The 22,871-nt window shown below is 42.2% G+C and overlaps 1 protein-coding gene across 4 annotated transcripts in view; it reads right to left on the bottom strand.

Annotated features, from left to right (window-relative positions):
• Positions 1-22,871, bottom strand: part of marchf8 (membrane-associated ring finger (C3HC4) 8) — a 61,037-nt gene that overhangs the window by 5,591 nt on the left and 32,575 nt on the right. For 2 of the 4 annotated variants that reach the window (XM_089012459.1, XM_089012461.1), the window contains exons 3-6: positions 10,039-10,089; positions 5,803-5,882; positions 4,626-5,369; positions 439-619 (exon numbers count right to left, since the gene is read on the bottom strand). In XM_089012459.1, the coding sequence (XP_088868585.1) occupies positions 439-619; positions 4,626-5,369; positions 5,803-5,882; positions 10,039-10,089 (1,056 nt within the window). Of the gene's footprint in view, positions 1-438; positions 620-4,625; positions 5,370-5,802; positions 5,883-10,038; positions 10,090-19,628; positions 20,128-22,871 lie in introns of those variants that run through there. The other 2 variants (XM_089012462.1, XM_089012460.1) reach the window with 2 other exon arrangements.

Here is a 22,871-nt window from a genome sequence, read left to right as displayed (position 1 = left end):
TTCATACCAACACAGGCAACATCATGAAAGTTGCTTCGGCAGAAATTAAATTCATGTTGATTCAAATACCGTAGTTTAAAAAGCAAAAGCAGAGCAAATATTATTGGCTCTTTCGTGGGGATTTTATTTTTCCGCTGAGCTGCCTGGAGTGTGACAGAATATTTTCAGAAGTGATCTGGAGCCAATACAAAATGGTTGTTTACGAGAAATCATCTGTCATCGGGTGAGCGCCACACCACAGAAACAAACTAGCATCAAATTAGGAATATGGTAATTTAAGTAAAATCATCTGCTAATAAAACTGGAAAGTTTCACTTGGCAACACTTCTTAAAAACACATGCAATTTCTTGCATAAAAAATGCGAGGAATGACAATCAGAGGGAAAACTTTGCAACATGGAGACTGCAATATGTGCGCTTGCAGTTTTACAAACGTACCTTGCGCAGAGGCTTGAGCTTGGTCTCCATGATGAACTCGTACTTGCACAGCTCGCAGCAGCGCGTGTCCGAGCTCTTGATCCACTGCTGCAGACACGACTGGTGCACGAAGCGCAGGCTGCCCGTGCAATGGCACGGCGTGATCAGAGGACTCTCGTCGTCACTTTCGCAGTGACAGATCCTGAAACACAACAGCAAATATAAACATAAATTTAAATATTTAATAAAATGGACCACGACACACATACAATATACATACAGTGGTGGAATTTTAGAGGTAATTTTTGGAGGATTTTAAAAACATATATTAAATAAAAAAAGAGTACGACAGATGCAGTGTTTGCTTTAATAATGCTGATAGAGAAGTACAGAGAAGGTGAGAAGGAATTGCATTGTGTCTTTGTAGATCTGGAGATACCACAAGATAGGGTGCCCAGAGAAGAACTGTGGTATTGCATGAGGAAGTCTGGAGTGGCAGAAAAGTATGTCAGAGCGGTGCAAGACATGTATCATGACTGTAAGACAGTTGTGAGGTGTGCTGTCGGTGTGACTGAGGAATTCAAGGTGGAGGTGGGACTCCACCAGGGGTCAGCTCTAAGCCCCTTCTTCTTTGCTATGGTGATGGACAGGCTGACAGACGATGTTAGACAAGAATCTCCTTGGACCATGATGTTTGCAGATGACATTGTGATCTATATCGAGAACAGGTGGCGGAGAAACTAGAGATGTGGAGATATGCCCTGGAAAGGAGAGGAATGAAGATCAGTCGCAGCAAGACGGAATATATGTGTGTGATTGAGAGGGATCCAAGTGCAAGAGTGATGCTACAGGGAGAAGAGATAAAGAAGGTGGAGGATTTTAAGTACTTGGGGTCAACTGTCTAGAGCAATGGAGAGTGTGGAAAAGAGGTGAAGAAGCGTGTCCAGGCAGGCTGGAGCGACTGGAGAAAAATGTCAGGTGTGATGTGTGATAGAAGGGTTTCAGCTAGGATGAAAGGAAAAGTGTATAAAACAGTGGTGAGACCACTGTTGATGTTTGGACTGGAGACAGTGCCACTGAAGAAAAGACAGGAAGCAGAGCTGGAGGTAGCAGAGCTGAAGATGGTGAGGTTTTCTTTGGGAGTGACCAGGTTGGATAGGATCAGGAATGAGTACATTCGAGGGACAACTCATATTAGAGGCTTTGGAGAGAAAGTCAGAGAGGCCAGACTGAGATGGTTTGGACATGTCCACAGGAGAGAGAGGGACTATATCGGGAGAAGGATGCTGAGCCTTGAACTGCCAGGCAGGAGACCGAGAGGAAGACCGAAGAGGAGGTTTATGGATGTGGTCAAAGAGGACATGAAGGTAGCTGGTGTGAGAGAACAGGATGCAGAACATTGATTCGCTGTGGCGACCCCTGAAGGGAAAAGCCGAAAGGAAAAGAAGAAGAAGAAGAAGAAGAAGAAGATTGAGAGAAGCGCTTTAGAATGTTCACGAAGCAACCAGGAAGGGCATAAATATATATAAATATATATATATATATATATATATATATATATATATATATATATATATATATATATATATATATATATATATATATATATGACTTTTTTTTTCCTTGAACCTAAATATTAGCATTGTTGTGTGGCAGGTAAATGTGCAGTATATAATATCACTTTTAGCTAGTTAATTGGATAAGCTAGGCTAGGCTAACTGTCAACTTTAATAATAATAATAATAATAATAATACATTACAATAATAATAATAATACATTTCATTTATAAGCGCCTTTCAAAACTCTCAAGGACACTTTACTCTCACAGGATATTTTTTCTGCGGGTGAGCAAGGGCGGCCACATGCGCCAGCGTACACTCAACCCGGAAGTAACATAAAGTAAAAAAACAAAACTAAACTAAATAACAAATAATCTTTTCATCCAGCTGAAATCGGAAAATCAGACTATGAAGCCAACAACATATCGAAATTATTCATCAGTTTTTCTTTTAGCTAGCCAATTGGGAAAGCTAAACCGATATGAAATAGGAGGATACAACAACCTTTTCGAGGTGTGCGGCTATTACGCCAACTAGCTAGTAGGGGCAAAGACGTCAGTAAAATGGATGTGGGGCCAGAAAAAAAGCGTCAGAGGACTAAGGTGACATCACATCTTGGAAGAATAATTTTGCGTGCAGCACAAATCATTGATCTCGTTCACAGGTATCAAAGTCAAAGCCCGGTGACCACATTTTGCCCGCCACGTCATTGTATTCGGCCCGCAAAAGCAAATCAAATTTGTGAAATTCCATGATGCTTGCTAAAGTCTGAATCAAAATTTCAAAGTCTGAATCTAGCACAACTAGGAAATTGTATACGCTCCTAACGATCTATCCTTCTGTCCATTACCGGTCCATTTTAACTGTGAAAGAAGGTGAGCGACAGACCACTAATCAAGAGCTCATGAGCTTCCAGCCACCTGACAGGAAACTTCCATGACATGCTGCTTGTTTGGGTGCATACAAAGTGTGACTACAAAGCCAATTTTACACCTTTAATCCACCGCACTACCTCATCAGCTGCTTCTCCCACCCTCGTTTGTCCGTGAATAGCACAAACTGACGGCCAAGCGGGGACATTCCCATTGGCACGTGAGCCGCCGCTTTGATTAATCCACTCAACCTAAGCCGGGTAAAAACCGCAGACATCCCTGAGGGACTCTTCTGAAGTAGCCCAAAGGCGTTAACTTATGGACAGTTGCTAATGAGCCAATACCAGCCGGAGCAGCACAATGTCCAGTTTTGACTGACATTGCCGTTAAGGTATTCATTTAAAAGCATTGACGTTTGCGTTACAAATCGACCCCCCTTTTATTGCGGCGGATATGTGGCTTGTCTATCCCACATGTAACTCCAGCAAAGACATCTATCGTAAAAAACAGACCAAATTAAAGCCACACTCCTTACCTCAGTATTTTATACAAAAACGTAACGTTTGCCATTGGCCAATTCACATTCCAGATCATATTGTCCAAAAAGTATAAGATCATATGACATATGGTTCAACTCCACTTTAGTCCCGCTAAAGTTGACATAGTGACACCTACCAGGATGACATCATATTAACACACACACGTACACACCCACACACACCCACAAAAACAAAAAAGTGGAAATCAAATGCTAGTGAAGTACTTTTGGTGGTTCCTCAGATTATGATGGGATTTCCATTCTAAAGTCCCTGTGCAAATGTGACCGTACTGTGAATTTTGGATTATTACATAATGTATACTATACTGTAAAAGCGGTTCAGAAACGATATCTTGGTCCAAAATAATCCACATCAGGTCAAAAAGAGATCGAGCCACTTTTTTAGAGCTGCTTTTGGGTCAAGTAAATAACCTATAAAACAATCACCCCCCCCCCAAAAAAAAAAAAAAAAAAAACAAAAACAAAGGGGATGGTAAAAATAAGGAAAACATTGTTTTGGTTGTCAAAATGAGTTCTTTTTGTTATATTCATTTGACTTTTTGTTCATGTAAACAACCCAAAAAAATTGGGTTGCTTAGTGGTTTATTAACTCATTCTCTGCTAGACGATGTGCAAAAATGTGTCCACTGCAGTGCCGAGGGTTTTGTTATTTTCACTCAAATTGCAGGACCCACAGAATATTGACTTTTAAGACTACATCAACATTCAATTCAGCGTAAGAAACCTTAGACTTTCTTCTTTCATCAGAAAAAAAGAGTTAATTCCTAAGTTATTTGGGCATGGAGTTATCTGAGCTTGAAATGGGGGCAGCTGTACAAAAGGTAAATGGTGTCGCCTTGTGGGAGGTGCTTTATCGCCCCCCATGAATGAGTTAATGAATAATTAGTTTTCAAATTTGAAGTCAAAAATAATGATTGTTATTGTGGTTAATTTGACTTAACAGTCCATTTTTGGACACAATTGGGTTTATTTTTTTCTCGACTGTAAACCATCGAAAATCCCCTGGAAAGGGTATGATGGGTACACATAAATGATGACCAATGAGTGTGAGAGTGTGCGTGTCTGTCTGTCTGTCTGTGTGAGTACGAGTGTACGTGTGTATGAATCAGCGGACGAGAAGCGTCAACTACTCCATTTGCATCATTGGGGTGGCGTTGGTTCTACCACGTCACATGGGTAGGGCAGGTGCGGCTGACACCACCCAGACAGTCACCCACCTGCAGCAGTCGCCCGACAAGGAAAAGGGCGACAGCGGTTCCGTTTTCGCCAACAGAGGGGATGGGCAGCGGTCCAGGTCGCTGTCTTCGTCCATGTAGCAAAGCGGCGCCAAACGAACACCCTTGGCCATCTCGTCCGCCGCAAACTCCATCTCGCTGCCTTCCATGATGGCGCTGGAGGACTTTGGCAGGCTTGACGAGGTTGACGATCGGGAGAAGGGGAGGAGGAGGCGCAGGAAATTGCCGCTGGGCGAGGGGTGGGGGTAATCGGGAGCGGAGGGGGGAGCTGGAGAAGGGACGGAAGGGTCCAGCATGTACTTGTAATTGTTAGTGAAAGAAGGCACCAGATGGGGGTGCGCCGAGAAGACCCGACCCGGATCGGGACCGCCGTTTACTCCGCCAATCGCCTCCCTCGTTTCGGAGTCGCCCGGATGCTGGCCGGCGTCCCCGGCATTGGTCTCCAGCTCGCCCTCGGAGCAGGTGCGGTCGATAAAGTGCAGGCCGCGACAGAGTCCGTCCACGCGCTGGCCCACGTCGTTGAGCGATACGGAGAAACGGAGCGGGCCGTGGGCTTGCCGACCCGGGGTGGGCCGCAGCAGAGAGAGCCAATCCCATTGCTTGGAGGCGGGCGGCGAGTCGGCGCAGACGGTGGTCACCGTGACACCGCCGCAACCTTCCGAGCTTTTACCGTTAGGGGCCAAGAGAACCACTGTGGTCTGCTTCTGACGCTCCTCATCTGCACTGCTTGTGTGTGCGTGTGTTGAATGTAAATGGAGTGTGACACATAGTGGTGAAAGACAGCAGGAAAAGGGGGGGGGGGGTATGAGGGGGTGGCGAAAAAAAGAAAAGAGAAAAAATATATAGACATTTGAGAAAAATAAAATGGGTTTGGAGGTAAGGAAATCGATAACGTGTGGCAATGAATGACCCATTTCATGAAAAAGAAATCTATTTCTCATCTCGCCGACAGTGACAAAGGTGTCATAATGGCTTGGACTCAATTATTGATGAAAAATAGCAAAAGGCACGAAAACAAACATCTGGACACGCAATCAAACGTTGAGAAAAGCTTCATTCCCCAAATGTGTTTTAGGATCACCTCAAAAATTCCTACTTAAGGTAAACATCCCATATTTCTGCAAAGGCAATTCAGTTCACACGCGACGAGGTTTTGTACCTGCAGATGTCTTGGCTGGAGGGAGAAACCGATGTTCTTGAGAAGCTGCACGGGGCGTTGACTGAAGTGGGACTGCCGGCCTGAAAGAAACAAACAACACCCCACCCACGTTTCATACGCCGTCAGCAAAGCGCATACAAAAGACAGCAGATGAATGACTCGCATTTATTTTCGTTTTCCGCTGTATATTAATATCCAGATTGGAAGATGAATGAATAATGCAGTAAATTGCAGTAACCGCCATTTAGATAGAATGACGACTGTCAGGGTGAAACAAGGTGGTGGCGGTGGTGGACCCCCAAAAAGCAGGCAGGAGGGAGGAGCAGGGTGTAATTGACAAATTGTATTAAACAACAAGCGAACAAATTTGGTAATGGCGCTACACGTCACACTTTTCAATTTCCAAATAAATGGCAGCGAACGATGTAATGAATAATTAGTTTTCAAATTTGAAGACAAAAAATTATGATTGCTATTGTGGTTTACATGGGACATTTTGGTTCAGACTTTAGCAAGCATCATGGAATTTCACAAAGTCAATTTTTGTCACAGGCAATATTGTAGTTCTAGTTTCCTCTCGAGGGCCGTTATGAATTTGGGGAAGCCATTAGAATGTTTCATCCCCTTCACATCCCCTACATCTAGAGCGCACAACAAATTAATGAATAACTACTTTTCAAATTGGCTGTTATTGTGGCTTACCTGGGACAATTTGACATTTTGTTCCAGAGTTTAACAAGCATGATGAGATTTACTTTCGCGGTCTGAATAAAATGATGTGGTGGGCCAGATTTGGCCCCCGGGCCTTGCCTTTGACACCTGTGCCTTAAACGAAGACACTGCATGAAAACTGTGAAATTGTTTCATGAATGAATCCCCCTTCTTAACCTGCCTACTACTTCTTTGCGGTTTATGTGTTTTCTTATTTTGTCGTAAATTGGCAAACCAACATGGCGGTCACTATTCCACAGGTGAGGAATACTCCCGAACAGATTGCGCTGTCCGAAAGCGGGTTCTCGTTGGGGTGTCGCTGGTTGCTAATATGTAAAACCCAAAGGTCGACCTGATCATTTCAGCATGAAGATAATTACCTATTGATTTCATCTCCAACCGTGCCGACATTTTATAGCTGCCGGTCTGACGCCGATCGATAGATAGCTACTCTGTCATGCTATCTGCCCTTCACCCTGCCCATCAATGACATTCTTTCACATTTACCTACTCATGAATCACATACCGGTTTATCTCGTTTGGACTGCAAAAGAAGCCGTGCGGGTTATCTCGGGACAAACGTGTTCCCTCTCTTTGTTCCATCCCATTCATGATGTAATGTTTACACAGCATGGAACAGCTGGGCATTGTGAATGTGGTTGTACTTGTACTCGTTGGCATTCGACTCACATGATTCCATCTTTATCTTGGTTTCACTCCCTGGTGCTTTCTACTAACTTTGTGACTGCTTTATTTCCTGTATATGATACCTGTCCATGTTAAGCGCTTTTTTTTGGCCATTTGGCCATTTCACAAAGGCGACTATATTTAACAACGCGGGCGGACACGCCAGAAGGGGCTTGATGGCGTCAGCTGGAAACACATCAAACATGCAGACGGGCAGTCATGGAATCGGGGCGCCGTGGGAGGCTACAGAGAGCCTTTGGAGCAGTTCTTCAGCTTTAGGTTCATGTTTAACGCCATCGTATAGTTTGAGACAGAGACCTTCCTTAAAAGCACGGTGACGCTTTAATGAGACGAAAAGCCATTTGATTCTATTGGCCGACTCTTAATGTGTCACTCGGGACCCCTAAATCAGTATCCTGCAAATCAGCTTGGAATAAATGGGGCAATCAAGAGCATCAAGAGTAGCGTACATCCGAAGCTACCAAAGGAAACAATGGGGACAACAAAAAACAAAACACTACATTTTTATCAATCATTTAATTATCCGAATTGGCCTTTGTCAAATTTAACTCAATAGCTTTCAAGGCTATTCATGATGATGATAATAACAATACAATTCATTCTTTATGGCCTGTGGCCAGGATATCACATTCATTATTAGAATTAATGCAGCACTATTTAGGAAAGGAAAGGAAAACCGTTTTTGACACTTTTTGACAGTCGTACAGGAGTGGTCCATCGATGAAAAGGTTTCTTGTACAGATGACGGCTGAAGAAACCTTTTCATCGATAGTTATTTGCACTATTTTGTCCTTAAAATGATGTAAATTGTACTTGATTAAAAAAAATCAGGGCTTTGACATCGGAGACAAAAATCAGGACATCCAGACCATAAAACAAATAGACGCCTGGGTTCCACGCGCGCCAAAACTTAGCAAAACCATTTCAATTCGGAGAAGCACTGGCAGATGTTTGGCCGGAGCTCAACACCAGCCCACTGAACGGCCGCCTGCCCGCTTTGACTTTATGACCACTGTAATACTTTAATTCCAGCCTTCCTTGCCCATCCCAAACAAGTACATACAAACACAAACATACACACACGCGTACGCACGCACACAGGTCTGGCACAGGCCATGCTACAGATAAGCGTTGTGACCTATCAGAATGCCCATCCTCTCAGTGGTGGTGGGGGGGGCTCACACTCCTACACAATGATAACATCTCTGCTAATTTGTATGACCCTGCCACGGGCGTTCTGCGTTCCGTTCGCATTAAGCTCGCACTCATTTGTCGGGTACCATTAAAATAGGAGGTTGTGGGTTGAAGAATTATTGTAACATTGCGTCAAAGGCTGCTAAATTAATGGGGACATTTAATGGGAAGGGTCATATCCTAGGGGCCAATGTACAACAATATACAGCAACACAGGTAGACAGACAATAAAAGGAAAGTCCAGAGCAGGGATGGGCAACTGCATGTGCACCTACACCAAATGGGTCATTCAGTAACCCCTCCCACAGTGAAAAAAATACATCAATTTTTGCGTCTCCTATACCAGGGGTCGGAAAACCTATGACTCGTGAGCCATATCTGGCTCTTTTGATGACTTGCAAATTTCCCCATTGTGGGACTTTTAAAGGTTTTCTGATTCAGATTTTCTGTTCCAGCTCGCAGAGAAAACTAAATATTCTTGGTTTTTTTGCTGTTCATTTCCTGTTTGGGCTGCAGTTGGGTGAAAGAGAAATGTTGATTGGATGATACTGATCGAGGTGGCCGTTGATGTTGAAAGAGCAATTTTGATTGGATGATACTGATACTGAATTTTGACATGTTTGACTTGCTTTCGCGGGCCGAATAAATGGATGTGGCCAGCCAGATTTGTCCCCCGGGCCTTGACTTTGACACCTGTGCACTACAGTCTCAAATATTTGAACGCCAGGCTACACGAAGCTCCTCGTTTTCTGAGCAGACAATGTAACTGAATGGCTGGTTGTTATATGAAACACACCTAAAGCATTTCAAGATGACAAACGACAACATGAATATAAGCCAATTAAATTAAGACATACATTCACACTGATTAACATGAGTATACAAACAACTGCCGTTTTGTTTTTCACATGAACCGTTGACAGTTAATTTGAATAGTAATGTTTAACAAAAAAAACAACTGACAACTGAAAGTTCCCCAAAGTCATTTCTAGTCAGAGCGGCCTAACGCCACACCATACACGGCGCCATTAAAAGTAAACGCAGCTGTTGAAAGCGTGTCCACGTGGGCTGCGGTAATGGAGAATGCGCTCGTATTTTAAAACGTCGAGAGCCGCTCGTGGCTGACACGTTGGCGGTGGAGCGCTAAGTGACCCTGACATGTCTCAGCACAAGTAAAAGGTTGATCCTCTTTATGAGGCTCAGGAGGATTGCGAGGGAGGGGAAAGGAAAAGGAGAGAAAATAGAGCGAGGTCATTAAAGGGGGGGGGGGGGGTTAGGTGCAAAATGCAAGGTATAAAAATGATAAAAATAGAGTGTTTCCTTTTTTGGTATTGGGGAAATAAAATGGGTAGTCTATGTACATACTTTGGCACAGATCTTTCACACAGGACTTCTAAAAACTTTTTACCAGCTGCACTCATTTGAACCTTGTTGGCAAAAAAACCCAGCAGTGCCAACCGATACATTGTAAGATACCAGCGTTTTCCGGCAACAACTTTCTACTGGCCTCTACGTGGCTAAAATGATCCTCCGGTTGGGAGATAACATGCCGCCTGTTTGCCTTGGCCGCATTTCCAAAGCCAGTGAATGCATTTTGGTTTTGGGTATTTGTGTTGTGCTTACCTTTGAGATATTACTGGATCTGCTCGCTGAATGACCCAGAGCTTTTTCATTCTGGAAAACAAAAACAACAACAAAAAACAGCAGTAAGCACTTTTTCAAAATACGGGGCTGTCGATTGTTGTCATTCAGTCCTAACAGGCAGTGGTTCCCAAACCCTGGAACGGTCCTGGTCCATGAGTCAATTGATATCAGGCCACACAGAATGAATAGGTGACTTATATAATAATAATAATAATAATAATAATAATAATAAATTATATTTTAAGCGCCTCTGATTTATTGTTTTTTGAGTCCGTTTTATTTTGAAAAATAAATAGATTCTCTGTTACATCCATTTACATCTGGGGTGTCAAACTAATTTTTTGCCGTGGGCCACATTGTAGTTAGGATTTCCTCTCGAGGGCCGTTATGAATTTGGGGAAACCATTAGAATATTTCATCTCCTCCACATACTACATACAGAACACACAACAAATTAATGAATAACTAGTTTTCAAATCTGAATTCATGAATAATGACTTATTGTGGTTTACACACGACAATTTGAAATGTTGGTTTGGACTTTAGCAAGCAACATTTCACTTGACATGCTTGATTTGCTTTCGTGGGCCGAATAAAATGATGTGGCGGGCCAGATTTGGGCCCCAGGCCTGGACTTTGACACCTATGGTCTCCAGTATGCCACTCTTGACGCAAGTCAAGGAGCGATTCTCGATCACGTAATCCACGACAATGAAGCCCGGGAGCTGGCAAAACAAGTAAAAAACAATCATTTTTACAATGTTTCAGAAAGGAGACAGAAAATGAGTTTTACGGCTTTCAAGAAAAATAGAGCAACATTTAACTCATTCACTGCCAGACAATGTGCCAACTCCAGTGCCTGGGTTTTTGTCATTTGCACTCAAATTGCAAGAGCCACAGAATATTGAGTTTCAGGACGACATAAACATTCATTGTAGCATATGAAACCTTAAAATCTCTTTTTTTCATTAAAAAAAAGAGTTGATTCCTAAATTATATGGGCCTGGAGTTATCTGACCTTGAATAGGGGCGGCTGTACAAAATACAATACAATACAATACAATAAGCTGTAACAAAGCGCTAATATGGACAAAAAGCAAATGCTCCCCCCTCGTGGAAGGGAAAAAACATTGCCAGGTCTGACCAGCGCTTTATTGACACCTCCCATAAGAAAAAAAAACAAACAAACACATTCGGGATTGACGCTCAACGTCACACTTTTTTTTGAATACATTTGGGAATGGCAGCGCATGAGTTTAATAGACAGAATCCAGAGTCTGATTTAAATACAGATTTATCTCAACAAGTGATTCCCATGGACCAAGCCCAGGTCCCTGAAAATATTGTCTGACAAGAAACCGGTCCGTGGAGCACAAAAGGTTGGGGACCGCTGCTCATGAGAATTTGAAAGAAAACAAATTCTATGTGTTGGGAAAATTGGGGACCAGAGCTGTTATCAAGTGGCTGGCACGTCTGGCTCACAGTGGAAAAGGGCTAACCTAATCTCTGGCTTTGCGTTTGCATGAAAATGAATGGAATGGATGGAATAATTCACTGGAGTGTATAATAAATAAAGTGTGTGGAAGGTGAAGCAGACCACTAATATGTTTCCATAAAACTCTCAGCTGGCATATTTATTTGGAAAATGAAGATGGATGGCTGGCCTGGACTGAACACTACACAGCGAGTCACTATCAGTCCCGCCAGTAGTCTGAAAGAAGGATAAATTAGTGTTTATTTTTCGGATGTTTTTGATTCCTCCTGATACCAAAAAAGACATACATTTTGTATTTTTATTTTAAATTGCTTCAAGTATTTTTTACACAGTGAGCAGAAGAGAACCCTTGCAGATTTCAGAGCAGTCAAGTTTTTGTTTTGGAGCCGCTAATGATCCTCAATTCCCCATTTACGCTCTTGCTGAAAAATCGCCGCCGCTACTGCTGTGGGGTGCTAAGCCGCATGTAGCCTTGCCGTTAAAGAGCCTTGCTCCGATCTTTAATGACAAGTCAATTGCTGTTACATAATGTGTCCCAAGTTCACACATATTCTCACTTTTTCACAGTTCATTTCCTGTTTGGGCTGCAGTTGGCGGAAAGCGCAATTTTGATTGGATGATACTGGCTGTTCATGTTGAAACAGGTAAACGCCCCTTTTAAATAAGCCAGACAAGTCAAAAAAATAGGAGTATTGTACACTTCAGGTTTAATAGACCGAAGGATTCACCATTGTGGAGAGAAAAGGTTCTGATTCTAATTTGCAATGAAACAATACTATCGATGAAACAGTCGAATATCAGTGGCACTTTGTCAAGCCCCATGCTAACGTTAGCATCAATAAATTTCTGCGAGAGACAGCAGAAAGCAAGTGTGGAAGCTCATGAGCCGTGTGTAGGGTAGCGAGCAGCCGTGTGTAGGGTAGCGAGCAGTATCTTCGCGTAGGGACCCGGCAAGTTTACTTTCATTCTGATCGTTTGGCCGGATTTTTCTCAATCATGAGGAACGGAAAACCATTCATGTTAATGCTGAGTACTATCAGAAAGTTATTTTAAATAATACATTCTGACATTTTGTGTCTGTGTGTCTGTGTGCCTGTGCGCGTATGGCTCTCACTGAAAAAAATTCTAAATATTTTACTTTTATGGCTCTCTTTGTCAAAAAGGTTCCCGACCTCAGTCTAAGGGTTTCTTATGCGGCATTGATTGTATATGTAGTCCTAAAACTCAATCTTCTGTGGGTCCTGGAATTTGAGTGAAAATGACAAAAACCCTGGCACTGGTGTGTGCACATATTTGCTCATTGTCTGGCAGTGAATTAGTTAATGATTCAGGTCACATTATGTTCAGTGATGTAACAAAATACAAATGTGAATTGCTTCAGAAATGGTTTTCAAATCAAACAGTGCCATTATTTTCTTGTTAAAAGCCGCAATGTTTAAAGTGGTAACTAAGACGAAAGTCTCTGAATGAGTCGAACAATAACAGCCTAAGATGTTGCTCGTTATAAAATTGTTGGGCTTTTTTATTTATTGATATATTAAAATTCTATTTAATTGGTCTGCAACATTCTGCCTGGTGGGGTAGCGCTGACTGTCAAATGCAAAGTGAAGCGGACAACATTTGAGTACATCCATGTCATTATTTTGTGTGTGGCTTAAATAAAACAGACAATCAGAAAGTTGGTGGAAAAGCAATTTTCACACAAGATAATAATAGAACCGAACAAATTACTGATCATCATCATCCACAATCCTGAGAGCTTGGACAAATACAGAGTAAAGCTCAGGCGCAGAATTTCTGAGAAAGCACCCCACCCGCCCAAAAAATGTGATCTTCTGCAAACAACAGAAGGGATTAGACAAAAGAGGAGTGACATGGATCAATCCGGTGTCTTCTCACGCGGAGATAAAACAGAGAAAGTGCGTCACCCACTTAATGGAGAGAAAAGTTTTTCTGTGAATAAAAAGGTTTGCTGATGAAAGGAAGGCACATTGTCAGCATCAGCAACAATTTGGAAAATAGTGAAAATATATACAGTGATACCTCCGTTTACGAACGCTTTAGCTCACGAACTTTTCATCTCACGAACATTAAATTGTCGAGCATATAGTCTTGGCAGACGAACTCGTTTTCGGTGGACGAACCAAACCACACGGTCGAACAGTGGTTGGTGGAATAGTTTCCCACATCCACTTTGTCTGAGTGCAGACGTGGTTTGTTATCGAGTGAAGTACACTTTTCCTATTATGGGACCGAGAAAGACCCCACCACAGGCTGGTGTTAAGCCAAAGAAAACACACAAAAGAAAATTACGGTCGAGCAGAAGAAGGAGATCATCGTAAAACACGAACGAGGTCTGCATTTGCGCGATTTAGCGTGACAGTACGCTAAGTCGACCGTTGCTACCATCCTAAGAACAAGGAAGCTATTAAGGGTGCGTGTGTGGCTAAGGGTGTTTCTGTGTTGTCTAAGCAACGGTCTCAGGCAATAGAAGAGGTTGAAAAACTTCTGTTGATTTGGATTAACGAAAAGCAGCTAGCAGGGGACAGTGTGAGGAAGGGTATTATCGCCGAGAAAGCACGGGAACTTCACTCGGATATCATCAAGAGGCAACTACATAAATGACCATCACAAAGGTAAATAAAATGACTATTATACAGTACAGTTTATTTCTTTAATTACTATACAATAGCACATATTACACATAAAATAAGGTATATTGTGTAGTTTAAGGCTTCTTTAGTAAAAAATTATGTTTTATGGGGACCTGGGAACGGGTTATTCTCATTTTAATGGTTTCTTATGGGAAATACATTTTTGGACGATGAACCAATTAAGTTTGTAAGCTGAGGTATCACTGTATTTAAAAAAAGAAAAAGAAAAAAAGTCTTGAAGCTACATCCAGTTGGAAGTTTTTAGTCCAAACAAGAGAATTACATGTTGCATATATAAACAACCCTCGGAAAACAACACTGGACTTAATGCCAATGTAAATGGCTACTGACATGCCAATAGTTAGTATCGTGTGTCGCTGTTCTGGAAGCAACAAGTTTGAACACAAATGATTCACACAAAGTCATATAAATTACCGCATGGTTAATTATGAACTTTATGTCAGTTTCTATCAATCAAGGTTAACCTACGGATAAATGCCACTGAGTTAATGTGCTCGTTTTCAAAAACTGACCAAACTGTCAGTTCACGCTAACTGGGAATTCAAGAAAGGCTTTTGCTTTTTGCCACATAATTAAGTCCGTGTGATCTGCCAATGTAAATACTGGGACATTTTCTTCTTTTAATTTTGATTGAAAAGACAAGAATAATGATTTTGGAGTAGGGGGTTGTTCTACTGCAACAATAAACGGCAGAGTGGGACATGTGGCATGTTGATTTCTCCATAAATTCAGTATCTCAATGAGCTTGCGTTCAACTGAGGCGCCGTTGTCAAGAATGGACGCTTTGTATCCGCTTCAAGTCAATGAAGAACCCACACATCATTTGGAGAAAACATGCTATTTGGTCAATAGGCTCAAGCCGCAAACCGAATGAGGACAAGTGGCATCAAAAATACTTGCTGAAAATTGGACGACGTTCATCTCAAAATGTCATTTCAAGGAGGTGGTGGTGACATTCATTCTGATACACAGAGATGTAAAATTAAGATAACTGATCCTTTTTGGGGTTGTTTTTAAGAATAACTAACTGATATCATGCTCTGCAAACGTCATTAGACAATGCGAGTATGGTGCAAAGAATGGCAAACATGATGTGTGTCAATATGTGAAGGCCATATTGACACGCTCCTCCCTCCTTTGAGGCTTCGCTGAGTATTATCGAACATCTCAGACAAAAAGTCTTGGCGCAAGTTTTCTTATCCTCTTGTAGTCAGTCTCTCTGGGATGAAAAGCAGAGCGACTCAAGTGTGTGGCTGCACGCCAGAAGGGCAGATGAACATGGGACGTTTGAAATATGTGGGTTAACAGATATCACATGCCCGAGCGGGACGAAAGGTTTGGGCCATTCTGAGAAGGACCTTTCTTAAGAAAGAGCTCCAACTGGGACATATATTTTTGGGTCTTTTTTTCCACCCTCAAAATCAATTTTCATAGTTATGGGCATGGGGTGGGTGGCGTTTAGACCAGATAATGCCGCTAATTAATTTTTTTAACTGATGACTCTTTGTGTCTTCAATTACAGAGCAGCACCAAACCAGCTGGGTTTTAGCATGTCTCACCAAATGTGGCATGTCACAAGTCAGCAGATTCCAGATTTGACTAGTGATGTAGACTGCACATCAAAACTGTGTTTTCCGTCGGGAGGAAAATGGGAGAGGCTCTCCACTTTGCTTAAAGCATTCCACCGAAGCAAAAGCACACAAAAGATGTGGCCCGATGGTTATAACACACGTGGTTCCAATGTACATGTTCAATATCAGGCTTCCACAGAGCTTGCTGATGATCTGATCGTTATAATCTAGTGTGTTGCAACAGGGAGAAAACATGCAGAATAGTGCCCTCCAGGACTGGGATTGCCCACCCCTGTTTTACAGCACACCAGGCTGTCTGTCCACTTAGTAACCCAGGAAGGGTTAAATGTCTTCATTTTGACACAATCTAACAGATTCAGTCAAAATGGACACCTCCTGCCATCTTGGCTTGAGTATACCTCTTTACTCCAGCTAGCGTATACACAAAAATACTGTACTTGCATCAGGATGTCAACAGCGTCTGGTCGTCTTTCATAACTTTGGGTCTACGAGACTGTGACAGTATCTAATATGACAGCAGTAGCCTACGTCTCATTTAACAGTAAAGGACCCTCCAATGACAACTAAAACGGGGTGGTAACAAAAGACAGGAACGGAACTAATCCAGAATTACTTCATTGGCTGCACTTGGTCGTCAAACTTTTACACACACAGTCGCTCATTATTGATGACTTTTGCCAAAAACTCATCCACATATAAACCTTTGTATTCTGTCTCTTAATTAGCTGTGTTATTAGTTGGTTCTACCCTGGTGATAGAATTGCTCAATTACATGCTATCAAAAAGGGAGAGAGAGCTCTAGAGTGAGAATAGAGGCTTATATATACGTATATAATTAAGAACAGAGGGATGGAGTCAACTGTTGACCGAGAACAAACGGCATGAAGTCAATGAATTCCATTTTTAAAAGGGGAAATTCATATTTGAAACACTAAACAGTCGCTTAATAGCTCCTAGCACATAGCACTCGCTTAGAATAGCATTAGCGCAAGTTCCTGTTGGAAAAGATAAAAAGGTTGAGAACATCTGAAGAAAAACAAAATGTTCTGTCAAACCATTTCAGCAAAGTGATTCAGAAACTTTTTAATACAATCTGCCACTCAAAAAGTTACTCTGCTGCTGTCCAAGCAGTGTGTTAAATAGCAACAGTGAAAACATGTTTCATGCGAAGTACGCATTCACCAAATGCGAGACTGAGGTAGGCCTCTATCGCACGTGTTTTCAATCGTTCATCTGACCTGGAGAAATGAAACAAAAAATGTGCCTCAAAAATATTAGGAGTATTAATATGTTATTGTAACACGATGTACTGAACCTTTTGATCCTTGGCGCTAATCTTAAAATGGAGGAAAAGTAAAATTGTGTTATTAAATTACTCCATTAAAATGTATTGCGCCAAAGTGAAAGAAATCAACAGCTGTTCAGGATAAAATGCTAATTTATTGTCCAATTTTAAAAGCATAATTGGACCCAAAATGTAAATAAATGTGTACTGTACTAAACACTGGTTTAAAAAACAGACAAAATGTCTGCGTAGCCTCAAGTGAGTCAAGCATAGATTGCGTCGTATGTTTCAAATGTTGTAAATTTTGATTAATTGATCACAATGTTCCCTCCGTCTTTCCCAGCCCTCCTCACCGCTCCCTTTCAACAGGTTTTAAGCCGTGCCATGACATGTGACCGACTTAATCTCTATCTCCTCCCCAGCTGCGGATTTGACACAAAGCTGTGATTTGGTGCATCGGTCCATAACGCTAAGCCAGGAGCCAAAATATAGTTTAAATCACATCGGCTGAGTTCATTTGGATGTGCATCTGATCAGATCTCTTTTTTTTCTCTCCAATGAATAAACAGCAACACAGCATGTAAGCAGTTGCGATAACCACTTATAGGATGCTCATTAAAATAAATAAAAATATGTCCTCTTTGAGAATATCAATCAAAAGTGACTCATTTCTGCAGATGTTTTCTAATTGAGAGAAGTAAAAACATTGAATGATGAAAAGGAAGTTTGTATTTTTGGACACGGTGAGCAGACATTTATTTGGTGAGTTTCAACACCGTCTCCGTCTGCAGCAAAGTGGAGACTAAAGTACATAATACAGTACACCAGCCTCTGAAGTACAAAAAAAAGTGGCCACTTAAACATTAGCATTTATTAGGTGGGATGCCCTGCCGAGCAACTCGTTAACAGTTCAAAATAGAGCAAAACACATCAGTCGCGACTCATAAAATACAACAAAGACGAACAAAGTTCACTTCCATTTTGTCACTGTAAATATTAGAGAAAAAGAGTGTGGACTCGCTGCAGCAAAGTGGAGACTGTGTCGTGTAAAATGGCATGCAAGTTTGCTTTTTGTCATTTATTACAGCATATCGCTTGGGAATCCGTGCCAAATTGGGAGCCTGTGGAGTATAATCGTGGAATCGTGAGAGCTAAGAAATGGCGATTGCTTTAAGCTAACATTGGCATTCGACAATTACAACGCCTGAGGGTCAATTGAGGAGACAGACAGTTTATTTGAGAGAGTAAGGTCCCAGTAGAACAAAGAAGAGACAGAAAGAGAAAGGCATAGTTTGAACAAAAGCTAACATTAAGAGCATGTTTTGGCTCTTCATGAAGCGCAATGAACGTTTTGGCTCTTAATGAAGAGCAATGAACCCATACACTTTTGGGTCTGATAAGGTTACTAAGGTCATTTTATTCCCTGTAGAGCAAAATACAGACTGTGCGGTATATGCAAAGTTTACAGCTAGAGCACGGCAAGAGGTTAAGCTCAGCTCATGTACGCTTTAGCAAACAACAAACAAAGCAAATCAATGGTTATTTATTGCTGATAAGAGATTTTATTCTGGACTGCCTATTCGCTGTTTATGCTTTACACTAACCACGATGACAATCAGACTGTTATGTGCATTTGCTTAAAAGATGGAATGGTAATACACGTGTGTTGTTTGCATATGCTGAAATGAGGCAATGGTCAAATGTAACTTCTCTGCCATTGACGACGATACTAGTGCAGCGTGTTCTACCGGAAACAAATTCCTTGTGTGTTCTACATACTTGGCAATAAAGATGATTCTGATTCTGATCGTTGTGCCAAAGTGTTGTTGACGCAAAAACTGTTATTTTTTACTTCGACACGTGTGGCTTACTGCAAGCATAGGTGTGGACATCATGGGAAAATTCAACAACCCTGCTAAACTTTGTGGGTGCGTTTGCGCGGGCGTATCATTAGTGCCATCTATTTTTTTAAAAAGGACATTAACAAAGCAAACTGCAGGTGCAAATTAAATGTGATTGAATGTGCTACGCGGGCCTGAGTTCCTTCTTTGTGACTTCTGTCCTGACAGTCCGTTGCACCAAAGTGGAGACTGTGGAGCGTAAGACACGGCAAAGGGTCATGCTAATGATAGCACGCATGTTTCAATTTGTCATTTCAACTGCTTTGAAACTCAGCTGAGAACGGACCAGAAACTGAATGAGTCTGTGGAAAACAGGACCCCGAGGTGGCAACCTGACCACCCTCGCGTCACCCCGAACAAAGAGGGGGACGTGAGGGAAAGGAAAAAAAAAGGGATTGGCCTTCTACACCGGAGATGTGAAAGATGCACAAACAGGAAGAGAGAGCACAACAGCATCAGAGCAGCGGGTGATGATGCAAAACAAAAGGGGAAAAAAGCAGAATGCTAACAATGCTGCAAAACCACGCATTTGTGGCAGGCGGCCGGAAATACGAGTCCTTCAACGTCACGGCGGCCATTCTTATGACAATCATATATGACACAAAAGAGCAAGCAATTTACCTGAATCTTAATTTTCCAACAGGAATTCATGATTGGATCCTGAGATGCACCTTTCTCTCTCACTGATGCAGACAAAGGTTCCTTGGGGAGAGAAGGGGGGAGGGATGTTGCTATTGGGGGGCGGCGGGGGTTACATGACCCCCCTCTATGTAAATCCTCACTGAAAGGCAGAGAGAATGGCAAGGAAAGCCTTGGCAAATATGGAAGTGGGGCTCCGGCGAGAATGGCAGCTGTCACCGTGGCGACGACGGATATGGCGGCATCCCTCCCTCCAGTGCCTGCCCTATATTTTCTGCAAACACAGAAGCTGGGCTGCTGCTTGTCCAGGCTCACTCTCAGCTGTGTGCGCACACATACACGCCACGTTCTCACACAAACCCACAGTCAATCCGGCAGCGTAATCCCATTGGTCTAGCAGATTCTTCCTCCAGCTGATCTTGATGACATGAGGGGGAGGGGCACCGTGCCGTTGAATCATTCATGAGGAGGGAGGCGCTGTCCTTTAAATAGACTCCCTCTCCCCTGCACACTGATTTTAACCTTAAATTACCTCCCTCCCCTTCCCACCGCCTCCTTCTGCCCTCACACACACACACACACACACACACACACACACACACACACACACACACACACACACACACACACACACACACACACACACACACACACACACACACACACACACACACACACACACACACGTTTCCCATGCCTCCAGTTCTCACTTGTGGCCATGTGGCCCACCTGAACCTTTTAAGGTGGCAAAAAAGGCAGCCAGTAAATCTGCCGTGTGATTCAATCCATGTCGACTAATCTCGGACAACGTCACTGCAAGGCTGCAACAATCAATAGAAAGCTCGCATCACACAAAAGTTTTCTCCCCACTTGCTCTCAGCTGCATTCAAGGGAAAAATGGCTGCGTATCAGTTCATGCATTCCTGGAAGATGAATCACAATAAAGTTGACGATAAATACATCACAGACAAAAAAAAATTATATTTTTTTCAATATCGTAGGATATATTTTTATATAATTGCCATTCATTAAAACTTCCTCCGTGTGAATCCCGATAAGCATGATTAAAGGACAACCGACACCATTTTTTTTTTGTTTCCTAACTGATATCAGAAAAACGTTTCATAGCATCTAAAATACCCAAATCACGCAGGCTGATATTTTTAGTCAAATAAAAAACACAAATAAAAATGACTTAAAGTGTGCTAAAACTGCAACAAATTGAGCTGCGAATTGGGGGTTTTCAGAAAGTCCCGCCCCCAGTTCGTGACGTCACGCCAAGACGTCTTGCCTTGCTCGAGAATCAAAACAATGGCTTCAGATTCGGAAAAGATGCTTTCTTGTTACTCATCCAGTTAGGAATATGATTCAAATAGTTCTGAAGAGGAAAGCATAAATATTTGCTATCGATTACAGAAGTCTTTCCGGGTCATTTTTAGGCATCAGGACTGATGTGTAGCACCCAGAACATGCAGAAGATGGCGCCCAAGCTCCGTTGGAAATGGGCTGATTTGTCAGATGGGAATTTGTGTCTGCCAATATCAAATAGTAGTCTTGGTGCCACACACAACGATTCACCATCGCAGTATTTCTGGGTTTACCTTCTAATTTCGCCATCAACACGGATCAACACAAAGTTTTCAGACGAAACAAAGTACCGCAAAATGCATTGTGTGTCACTTTCTCGGTCAGGGGCGTTCCAAATGTGATGTCACGTGGGGATCGTCATCAACTCGAAAACAAGACTTCCAGAATATTCAGCGCAAGTCTTAAAACGTAAAATATAGCTAAATGCGGTGGAATCTCTGTGAAATACGCTCAGTAGAAGTCATTTCAAGTGATTTTACAAATGATGTACATAACTTGTCCGAAGGCGTCGGTTTGTAAAAAATAAAACATCTGTCAGTAACAATCACAACACACCTGGTTCAATGCCAGTTATGGTCCCCCTCCCTAAAAAATAATTATAGCATTATAGCAGTTAACACAAAAATTCAACAAAAATGCCGTTTTTTAACTGCCCAACCTGAACCAGATGCATGACTAAGGAGGAATATTTGGCTCAATTTGGACAATTTTCACACGGGGTGGGGCGAGTGCTCACTTTGGTTGACTAGTGGCTTGAATGCCACCATTTTCTGAGTTGTCCTATGTAAAAGAAACCCGCTTACAATGGGTGAATATATTTCTCTCTTTCATAATGTGAAACATTTACGTCAATGAAAGTTCCATGTATGACAGCAACACACACAGACGTGGACTGCTTTTAAAAAAAAAAAGAAAATTCAAGCACGCCATGTGCTATCCGCAAAGGAAAACATGAATGCGAGTCTCTCCTTAATGGCTGATTGGCCAGGCCAGAGACGTCAGTGAAAGAAGGGGATGCGGAGAGTGCTGTATCCACTCCACGGTGACTCACTGTTATGGAACAAGAGCGGAACGCGCCATACTTCAATGGAAAATAGGGCCGGCAGCCATTGAGCTAATACACCAGGCAAGTGCATGCATCTATGGCGTCGTGTCTCTTGATATGAAATGAGCCGGAAGATGGCTTCGAATGTTATTTCATTCGTCAAGCATCGAATATACGAAAGCCCCGGCGGGAAACACTTCAGCTGTCGTTCAGTGTGGAGTTTTTTCTTAAAACCGGTAGACACCTTATAAATCTTTTCTTGCGGCAGACTTATCATCACCTTTCCATTCGATGTTCCCTCCACACTCCTTTGTTCCGAAATGCCCTAAAAAAATAGTGCTTTGGCGCTACCTTACGGCATCTCGTTGCCAAGAACCATGTTGAAGTGAGGGGTGGTAAAAAGTCACTATGACACACAGTCATCACAATCTTAGCGGGAAGGCCTCTTCTTTGTAGGGATTAATTACTGAGTAGATAAAAAAAGAAAAATGAAAAAAAAACTATCAGTATTGCAATCCGTCCCCTCCAGCCAGCCGACTCTCTAAATGAGACAAGCATTTTTTTTTTCCAAGCTCGTAAAACACAACTTCATCATGGCATTGTGAATGTGTCCAGACACTGTCAAATACTCTGTGTGTGTGTTATCAAAAGACACTATTTAAAGTCTTTTAAAATAAAAAATTGGGCCTCGCCTAATTAAACACTACTGTAGGCAGGCATGCATGCCCGATGAGCAGCTATTAAAAGTTATTTGGATTCAGACAGCTTCATAGCACTGTTTTCTTTTTTACAATTCACCATTTTGCCAATCT

The sequence above is a fragment of the Hippocampus bargibanti genome, linkage group LG13 (assembly GCF_051943395.1).
Source record: "Hippocampus bargibanti isolate YZ-2025 linkage group LG13, ASM5194339v1, whole genome shotgun sequence".
NCBI lineage: Eukaryota > Metazoa > Chordata > Actinopteri > Syngnathiformes > Syngnathidae > Hippocampus > Hippocampus bargibanti.
Note: the sequence above shows the minus strand (reverse complement) of the source record. Positions and strands in the feature narration are given on the sequence as shown.